General features: G+C 41.6%; 2 protein-coding genes across 2 annotated transcripts; one reads left to right on the top strand and one right to left on the bottom strand.

Annotated features, from left to right (window-relative positions):
- Positions 1–427: 427 nt before the first annotated feature.
- CSUI_004641 (uncharacterized protein) lies at positions 428–3,346 on the bottom strand (the record flags this gene model as incomplete). The annotated part of the gene is made up of 1 exon (XM_068064826.1): positions 428–3,346. A coding segment is annotated over exon 1 (1,458 nt), but the record flags the coding sequence as incomplete, so codon positions are not given.
- A 127-nt stretch (positions 3,347–3,473) lies between these two features.
- CSUI_004640 (protein phosphatase 2c domain-containing protein) lies at positions 3,474–9,043 on the top strand. Its single transcript, XM_068064825.1, has 5 exons — positions 3,474–5,798; positions 6,503–6,636; positions 7,308–7,383; positions 7,987–8,326; positions 8,823–9,043. The coding sequence occupies exons 1-5, from the start codon at positions 5,130–5,132 to the stop codon at positions 8,930–8,932; spliced, it is 1,329 nt and encodes a 442-aa protein (XP_067923198.1). The 5' UTR covers positions 3,474–5,129; the 3' UTR covers positions 8,933–9,043.
- The last annotated feature ends 423 nt before the right edge of the window (positions 9,044–9,466 follow it).

Here is a 9,466-nt window from a genome sequence, read left to right as displayed (position 1 = left end):
CTCTTTCTTTCTTTCTTTCTCTTTCACTTTTTCTTCGTTCTATCAGTTGCTCCGTACTTCTCTTCACTCTCGTCGAGTGTGTACATACACCGCAGTTCACAATTTTCTTGAAGAAGAAGAAGATAAAGAAGAATAGAAACTCCCAAAAGAAGAAGAAGAAGACAAGTGGCAGAGAAATAAATGAAATGGAACAAGTGAGAGGGGAGAAAGCAAAATTCCACTCGTCACAAAACATATACATCTATAGACATCTATACATACATATACATATATATACATATATATATATATACATGTATAGAAAGAAAGAGAGAGAAGCAACAGAAGAAGGAAGAAGAGAGAGGCTGTTTCTCATCTATATGACTCTGTATCAGTATGTCTTTCTAAATGTCTCTCTCTCTGTCTCTCCGGCTCTGTCTCGATACCTTGGAGTATATCATATGAGTAAGCATAGATCCGTTCAGCTCGGCGCGTCTCGTCTCCCTCCCTTCTCGTAGAAGAAGAAGAAAGAATACTCCTACTATGACTATGACGACGATGAGGAGGAGGAGGAGTGAGAGTAGTGGTAGAAGCATCTCCACCTCCTCCTTGTCCTCCTCCTTGTCCTTCTTCTTCTTGTTGTTTATCTTCGTTTGATAGATATCGTTTTGGTCCCCCTCCTCTTAGAGCGTGTTCGTAGACAAGAGATATCATTCCTCCCTTTCTTTGCTTCAGAAATCTCCTTCCGCCGTGAGAGAGAATTCCCACCTTGCCCGCATCGACGTGCCACACAGGCCGAGGAGAAGAGAAACAGACAAAACATCCCTCCCCTTCACCACTCCCCAACGACGACAAAGAAGAAGAGGAAGAAGAAGAGGAAGACAGGGAAGAGGAAGAAGAAGAGGAAGACAGGGAAGAGGAAGAAGAAGGAGAGACAGAATAGAAAGAGGTTGGATTGTATTTGAGTGTATTTCCTGTCTTGTTCAGGTTTGGATCAGTTCTTCTCTCTCGATTTTTTCTTTCTTTCTTCTTTTCCTCCTTCTTTTCTTCTTCTTCTTCTGGATCTTTTGTGCGAAGTCTTCTGCAGTTCTCTTCTCCTTTGCTAAGCTTGTGTGTTGAATCTCCATGGATGGAAAGACGAGGAGAAGGAGACGCGGATGAAGGAGAAGGAGAGGTCGACCCCTCGTCATCTTTCTTCTCTTGGTCGTGGGGGTTTCTTCTTTCTCTGAAGGAGCCACTGTCGAGGCTCTCCTCTTGTTGAGCAAATCGCTTCCTCTTCTCATTCATATTCTTCATGGCATCTTCACACCTTTCTTCTGCTCCTTTCTTGTAAGGAGCAAGACGCACATCGAGAGGGAGAAGAGGAGGAGGAGGAGAAGAAGAAGAGGGAGAGGAACATCGATTGTCTCCTTCAACCGTCGATTGTCTCCTTTCAGGATAGCTAGGAGAGGGGAAGACAAGACGCTGTTCATGAGAAACAGCATGGGGACTTGCTGGGAAGTTCATCTTGTTTACATAGCTATTCTCTTTATCTCCTTCTTCTCGAGTTCTTCTGTCTCCATCCTCTTCTCCTTCTTCTTCGCTTCTCTTCTTCAATCGACTCTTGTCCTTCTTTTCTTTCTCTCGGAAAGAAGAAGAAAGAAGCAACGAATCTTTCAGCTCGCCTTCTCTATTGGAACTCTCCTGGGGTGAAGAAAGCCCTTTTCTCGCGCCGGGATTTCCATAGACAGAAGAAGAAGAAAGAGATGAAGAAGGAGAGAAAGAGGTCTGTGTGTTTGGCGTGAGAAGAAGGACTCTGGGAGGAGAAGAAGAAGAAGACGACACCTCCCTTGATCTCCTCCTATCTCTATCTGTGATAGTAGAAGAAGGGAGATGAATTGCCCTGTCGCCTTGTGTCTTTCTCTCCATCTTTCTATCGCTTTCTTTTCCGTTTCTCTTTTTTCTTTTCTTCTTTCTTTCCTCTTTCCTCTGAGAAGAGATCTTGTTTAAAGAGAAGAAAAGAAGAGCTCGTTTCTTTCATGCTTAGCGTGAAGACAAGAAGCAACACCTATCGCCTTGTAATTCTTTCACTTCTCTTTCTCTTCATCTAGATACACTCTCCTTTCTTCTTCGACTTAAAGAGATGAGACCTCTAAATCTTTCTTTCTTTCTCCCTCTTTCTCAGTCTTTTATTTCTCGAGAGAGGAGAGAAGCAGATCAAGTAGAGAGGAGACAAGCCTAAACTCTCACTCGATAAGACATCCGCCACGGCAAGGCCAAGAAGATGAGGAAGCAATGAACGAGAGGAAGAAGAGGGGATGTGGCAGCTTTTCATACTTCCGTCAGCACAAAGAGTTTACAAACCATCGGTCGAGAATGAGGGAGAAAAGAGAGAGGATTCAAAAGAGAAGGAAATTAGAGAAAGAAAAAGAAGAGGTTGAAGTAGAGAAGCTTTTCTCATTTTCATCTTCTTCTTCTTCTCTTTTGCAGTTCCATCGAGAGAGTTTAATGTCGTTTTCGAAAGAATTCCTCTAAATTTCTCGTTTTGCTTTGCTCTTTTCCCTTTTCCTCGAGTGCTTCAGGGGGCAGGTGTACATACACCTCGTGAGGAAAGAAAGAAGGTGTCTAGATGATAAGAGAACAAGGAGAGAAAGAGAGAGAAAAGAAAGAAGGAGAGAAGTTTGTTCTTTCTCTCTCCCTTTCTTATACAGAATGATCAGAAGGAAGTCTCTTGCATAAACAGAAAGTTTCCGGAGACCCAAACCTTCTTCTTCTTCTTCTTCTTTGCCTTCTGAAGAGCCATAGACGAGGTCACAATGGAGGAAGAAGAAGAAGCAGAGAGGATCGAAGAGAAGATGCTACTGAAAAGGCGAGGGGAGGAGAGTTCCATGTCTTAGTTTGGGTCCTTCCTTGTCTCTCCTGCGTACGGAGAAGAAAAAAGAAGAAAAGAAGGGGAGGGCCGATTAATAGGAGAGAGGGTGAGAGAAGAAGAGAACAGAAGAAAGAAGAGAAGATACAGAGGGAAGGAGGGTCTTCTACCTAGCTTCGAACTTAAAAAGGTCCGACACAAAATGAATGAATGAAGAGATAGATGTGTACATCCTTCAAAAGAGAGAAAAGAGAGGGGAAGAAAGAAAGAAAAGACGAAAGAAAGAAAGAAAGAAAAAAGAGTAGCCAACTTTGTAGTCAAGAAGAAGAAGATAGGAGGTGTCTACCTATTTCATTCAAATTCACTCGACGCTTCCTTCCTTTCAATTATATCGACAAGAAGAACATCGAGACTCGACTCTTATCGATGTATCACCTAACTACTACTACTCCTGCTTCTTCTTTTACTCCTATTTTCTTTCTTCTGCATCTTCGTCTTGTAGAAGAGGTTTCTTTCTCTTCTTGCTACTTTACTAAGGAGACCATTCTCTCTGAGTGGTTTATGAGAAGAACATGCCTTAGGAGAAAAGAAAGAAAGAGAGAAAGAAAGACAAGAGAATGAATGAAGGGCGTGCATGCAAGCAAAAGGACATGCGAGACAACAACGTTCTAAGTGAATGAAAGAAAAGAAGAAGAAAGAAGAAAGCTATGAATGAAGAGATAATGTAACTTCGTGCTTTCTTTTCTTCTTCTTCTGTTTCGTGTGTATCTCTTTCTTCTTGATAGGAGAGACCTCCTTGCTTCTTTTCTTCTGCTTCTTCTTCTCTCTCTTTCTTTCTTGTTCTCTTCTTTTCTTCCTTCTTCTCTTCTTCATTCCCTCACACTCCAAGACGTCAACATACTCAGGCATTTATTCAACAAAGCGAATCTCCTCTCTCTCTTCTCTTCTCTTCTATCTCTTCTTTCTTTCTTTCAAGAAAAGAAGAACTGTATGAGAGGAAGGAAAGGAAGATAGAGGGAAAGAGAAAGAAAGAAAGACTGTCATTTATCTGACAGGAAGAGATTCCTTTCATGAACAGACAGATTTCTCACGAGAAGCTTTAGACATTTTCTTATAGAGCAGCGTCAATCTTATCTATCTATCTCTCGACTATGGTGCTTCTAGTTTCTTATCTCCTTACGTCTATATACATCGATCTCTCCAAGTGTATAGGCCTATGTATGTGGTAAGCAAGAGGGAATGAGAGAGCGAGAGAGAGACAGAGACAGACGTTAACACTTTCTTCAGAGAAGAAGAAGAAAGCGAAGAAGATTCAAGTGTATAAGAGCAGGAGTGACGGTCTTTTATGAGAAGAGAAGTCTATCTTTTTGATTCTCTTGTTTCTCTCTCTTTTCTCTTCCTTGTTGTCTTTCTTCTCTTGAGAAGGTGTCTCACCTAACTTCTCTCTCTGACAATTTCTCTCTTTCTCCTTCTTTCTTTCTCTCTCTCTGCTTCTTTCTCACTCTCTCTCTTTCATTCTCTTCTTCTTCTTTCCTTTGTATTCTTCTGTATGCTGGAGATTTGATCTTTCTTTTCTTCTTTCTTTCTCTCTTCGTCTTCTTCTGCCTATAGTCAGCCATGAAGAAGACAAGCCGCGTTTCTTCCTCTTCTTCTTTTTCTTCTTTTCCTTTCTTCTCTTCTTGCGTGTTTCTTTTTGTTCTCGTCTCTCTTCTCTTCATTTCTCTCATGACTCTCTCTTCTACTTCTTCTTTTCCTCCTTTTCCTTCCCACAGAGAAACAAACAGACTTACATACATACACAGAGAAAGATAGAGAGATAGATAGATAGATCCCTTTTTTCTTTTTCTTCTTCCTAACTTTGAGAGAGATAGAGTCGTCAAGCTTGGCCCGCCTCGGTCCTCCTTCATGTCTCGTTTCTTATCCTTTTCTTCTTCTTTCTCTTCTTCTCTCTCTTTTTTCACACAAAGTATCTAGCTTCTTTCTCTCTACGAACCCTCGTATAAGTAGTATAGCTTCCCTCTTCTTCTTTTCCTTTCGGCGAGTATCGTCCTCTCTTGTTTAGTCTTGTCTTGAGAATTTCTCCTTTTCTTCCTTATCTTCTCCTCCACATCTTCTCCTCTGTACAGAAATCCCTATCAGTCTCTGCGACTTCATAAAGCTTCTTTCTTCCTCTCTTCCTTTCTTTCTTTCTCTCTCTCTCTCCGCTTTCTTGGCTGACGTCTTCTTGATCTTTTGTATATGAGAAACTGAAGAAGAGAAAGGAAGTAAGAAAGAAAGAAAGAAAAAGAAGAAAGAAGTGACAATGTCTGTATCGGACTCTTCTTCTTCTGTTGGCGTGTCTCCTCCTGTATGGAGAGGCCCAGACGATCCTGCGTGGACTTTCCTCGGAAAGCAAACAGAAGCTGACGAAGGGATCACCTCCTCCTGCTCCTCTTCTTCCTCTCTCTCTTCGACAAGCAGGGCAGGAGAAAGAAGAGACGGAGAAGAAGAAGAGGAAGAAGAAGAAGCTTCTTGTTCTTCTTCTCCTTCAAGCAGTAGTAGATCTGCTCGTAGCACCGCGTTGCCAGCAAGTCTTGAAGAAGAAGAAGAGGGAAGAGAAGGAAAAGAAAGAGAGGACGAAAAGGAAGAAGACAAGAAAGAAAAAGAGAGAGAAGATGTCTGGTATGTGCATGAGGAGGGTGACTGGCTGTATAATCCTCTCGAAGACGTCTACTTTCATTCCCTCTCTCAGACTCTTCATGTCTTTCCTTCTTCTTCTTTAGGAGGTCCACATGGAGTGGAAGAGAAAGAAAACGAAGAAAAAGAAGAAGAAGGAGAGAAAAGAGGAGAGGACGATCACGATGCTGCTCTTGTAGAAGGACGAGAAGAAGAAGAAGAAGGGAGTGAACAAGAGGGGGAAGAAGAAGAGGAAGATGAAGATATGGATGTGGATCTAGAGACAGATTTAGTGGCTGGCACAGCAGAGTCGAAGGTAAAAGAAAAACGAAGATCTAGCTAGAGGACTCGCTTCTTCTCTTAACTTTCTTTCTTCTTCTTCCTCGTTCATCTCTCTCCAAGGACTAAGACGATCCATTCCTCTTTACCTGTTGCCAGTCTTTCTTTCTTTCCTTCAATCCCTCTTCTTCTTCTTGTTCATTCTCGCCTTCTTCTTCTTCTTCTTGTTCATTCTCTCTCTCTCTCTCTTCTTCAAGAGTAGAGATGATTGAAACTGTGCACTTCATTCTTTTCTTCTTCTTGTTTCTGCTCTTTCCACTTCGTCTCTTTTTCTTTCTTTCTTTCTTCATTCTCTTTCCCTTCATTGTCTCTTTTCATTCTCCCTTCTCCTTCTTCATCTCCCATACAAGTCACTGAAGACTGGGTTGTCTTCTCTTCTCTCTTCTCTCTTCCTATCTATCTATCTTCTATCTTCTATCTATCTTCTATCATTTCTTTCCTCTCTCTCTTTCTTCTTTCCTTCCGTCTCTCTATGTATCGTCCTCCTACCTATCTAGTTTTCTTACTCTGTCTCTATCTATCTCTCTTCTTCACTCTTGTTCTGTCTATCCATCTCCCTCTCTCCCTCGGTCTGTCTATGTATCTAGTTCTCTCTCTCTCTCATTCTTCCGCCTATCTTCTGTCTCTCGTCCTATCTTTCTCCCTGTCTAGGTTTCTGTCTCTTTCTCTTCCTTTCTGTAGGGCTCCTCAGAAGGCAAGGTGGAGATTGAGGATCGTCATGTAACGAAGCTTTCCATTCCTTGCCAAGTTGTCTCGAAGGATTCCAATGCCCTCTGCTACTATACAGCTGTATTCGACGGACACGACGGATCCAGGTGTATAGACACTCCAGCAAATCCACACATGCACAGACAGCACTCCCGACAGAAGTGGACTTAGATACCTACATACATACACAAATAAATACATACATCAAAGACACCGAAATAGATCAAAGATAGATAGATAGATTGAAGATAGATAGATAGATAGATTAAAGATAGATAGGTAGACAGATAGATTAAAGATAGATCATAGAGATGCATGCATAGAAATGGTAAGGATGATAGGTTCGTATGAGTCCAGCCTCCATGTATGTATTTGAAGTCAAGACTCTTCCTTCGAGATTGCTTACGCCAAGCAGGTGTATGTGTGCTTCTTCGTCTCTCTCTTGTCTATCCATCCTAACTCTCTATCGACTTCTCTCTCTTTCTCATTCTCTCTCTATCTCTCTTTTCACACGTACTCCATTCACAACGCACTTCATCCATCTTCTCTTTCGATCTCTCTATCTCTATATCATCGAGTCTCTTTCTTTTCCTTATATAAGCCGACGGCGAGGCAGGCAATTGCTGTGACACCTATGTCTGTTTCTCCATAAAGTCTAGTGACAGTAGGCAGAGAAAGCTCAAGCAGATATGCACTACAAAACGTCTTCTTCTTCTTCTTTCCCTTCATCTCCTCTCTTCTTTCTTTCTTTCTTTCTCCTTTGTCTTTTGTGTCTTAGTTGCGCTCAGTATGCGGCGTCTCATCTTCACAAGAATTTTATAAGTCTCTACCGGCAAATCTACAGCACTACTTACGTAAGCCAAATCAAACAGAAGATATACAAGACAAAGAAAAGTGGGAGCAAAGAAGAGAAGAGAAAAGAAGGGAAGAGAAAGAAGAGAAGAGAGATGGACGGATGATCACGCTTGTCTCTCTTGTCTCAGCCGTCTCTCGTCTCTTCTTCACTACAAAATAGAATGTCATATCTAGATAGATCAAAGAAAGATAGATTGGAGACGAATAGATCGATTACGGAGAGGCAGGTAAAGAGATTCAAGATAGATAGATAGATAGATCAAAGATAGATAGATAGATTAAAGATAGATAGATCAAAGATAGATCAAAGATAGATAGATAGATAGATAAAGTGTAGGAACTCTTTGAGAAGGTATCCCTACATGTGTATATGGATAGAGATCTGTTTACGTGTATTTGAATATAGACTTACTCCTACTTTCACTACTACTACTACTACTATGAAGAAGAGGAGGGAGAAGAGTGTCTTCTTTTCTCTCTTCTCATTCTTTCTTTTTTCTTTCATATCTTTTCTTTCCTTGTTTCTTTCCTATCTCCTTTTCTTTTCTCCTTTCTCATGTTTCCTTTCTTTCTTTCTCTCTTTTCTTGCTGTCTTTACTTAGAGACGCCGTCAAGATCAAGAAGAGAAAGAAAGAAAAGAAGAGGAAGAAGCAGAGAAAGATGGAGAAGAGCTCCCTTTCTCAAGAAGAAAGAAGAAAAGGAAGAGAGGAAGAGGGGGGGCCTGGCAAGGAAGTACGATGCTACTACAGCAGATCAACGAGGAAGCGATCGAGACAGATCCCAAGAAGAAGAAAAACGAGAGAAGAAGAGAGACGATTAGAAGAGAAGAAAGATATCTAAGTGTAGGGATCGAGACCGTTGTAAGAGCATGCGTGAAGAGCTTTCAAATGACCGACCATAACTTCATGAGTTACGCACAAAGAGCAGGCGTCGAGACAGAAGGTAAAGAAACGTCGGAGACGCATCTGTACATACACCTATATAGTGAGAGAGAGATATATATACAGAAAAGAATAGGCATCTCGACAGAAATGGACGTAGAGATGGATATGTCTGTATACGAATAGACAATGGAAGAAACATAGAGTCCAGATTTAAAGAAAGTAGCACCGATACACGTAAACAATACCTCGAGACAGATGATGATAGATCCAAGGTGAATTCTACATCGATTGAAGATAGATTGAAGATAAATCGAGCCAGGATAGACAGGCAGTGGTTTGTGTATGTCTTTGCATGTGAGAGAGAGACGTGTCTTTTGACTTGTCACGTGGAGGGGAGTGACTGAGAAGAAAAGCAAAAGGAGATGGAAAGGTGTGAATGCGCTTTGGTCTTCTTTCTTTCTTTCTCCTCTCTCTTCTAGGACAAAAGAGCTTCTCATAAAGCTTCTCTTTCTCTTCTTTTTTTTTTTTTTCTTTCGTCTCGTGTGTATGTACAGCTGGGAGTACGGCGTGTGTGTTGTTTCTGTATGGCCCGGATGAAGAAGATTCTCAACTCAAAATAGTCACTGCGCATGCAGGAGACTCCCGAGCCATTCTTTGCAGGTAAACATGATGCTTAGGACAATAGAGACCTTTCTCTCTCTCTCTCTTCTTCTCCTCTATCCACTCTAATCTATCTATCTTCAATCTATCTGTAATCTATCTATCTTTATTCCGTCTATCTCTCTATCTGGCAATGTATCTATCATCTCGTGGTCTTTCTGTGTATTCTTGTTTTCTCTTTCTCCGTCTTCTCTTTCACCCTAGTTTTCTCTCCCCGTCTAAAATTTTCTGTGTCTCTGAGCTCTTCATCTTCTTCTTCGTCATGAGTAGAGCAGTAGGCTTAGTGAGGGCCGTGGCTCTCATGGGAAGCTCCATGAAAGGATGCAGGCGGTCCTCTTCCTCTCTCTCTTCCTCTTCCTCCTTCCTCATATTCATCTTTATCGGTCTCGCCTGCATATACGACAAACCTAGAGGTCTTGTAGAATGGTATCTATTCTCTCTTCTCTTCTCACTTCACGAGACCTCTCATTCTTCTCTCTCCAAAAAGAGGCGGGAAAGAAGGCTCCATACACACTAGTCTATTCCCACGTCTAGATCA

This window comes from Cystoisospora suis (genome assembly GCF_002600585.1).
Source record: "Cystoisospora suis strain Wien I chromosome Unknown contig_2194, whole genome shotgun sequence".
Classification (NCBI taxonomy): domain Eukaryota; phylum Apicomplexa; class Conoidasida; order Eucoccidiorida; family Sarcocystidae; genus Cystoisospora; species Cystoisospora suis.
This window is presented reverse-complemented; position numbering and strand designations above follow the sequence as displayed.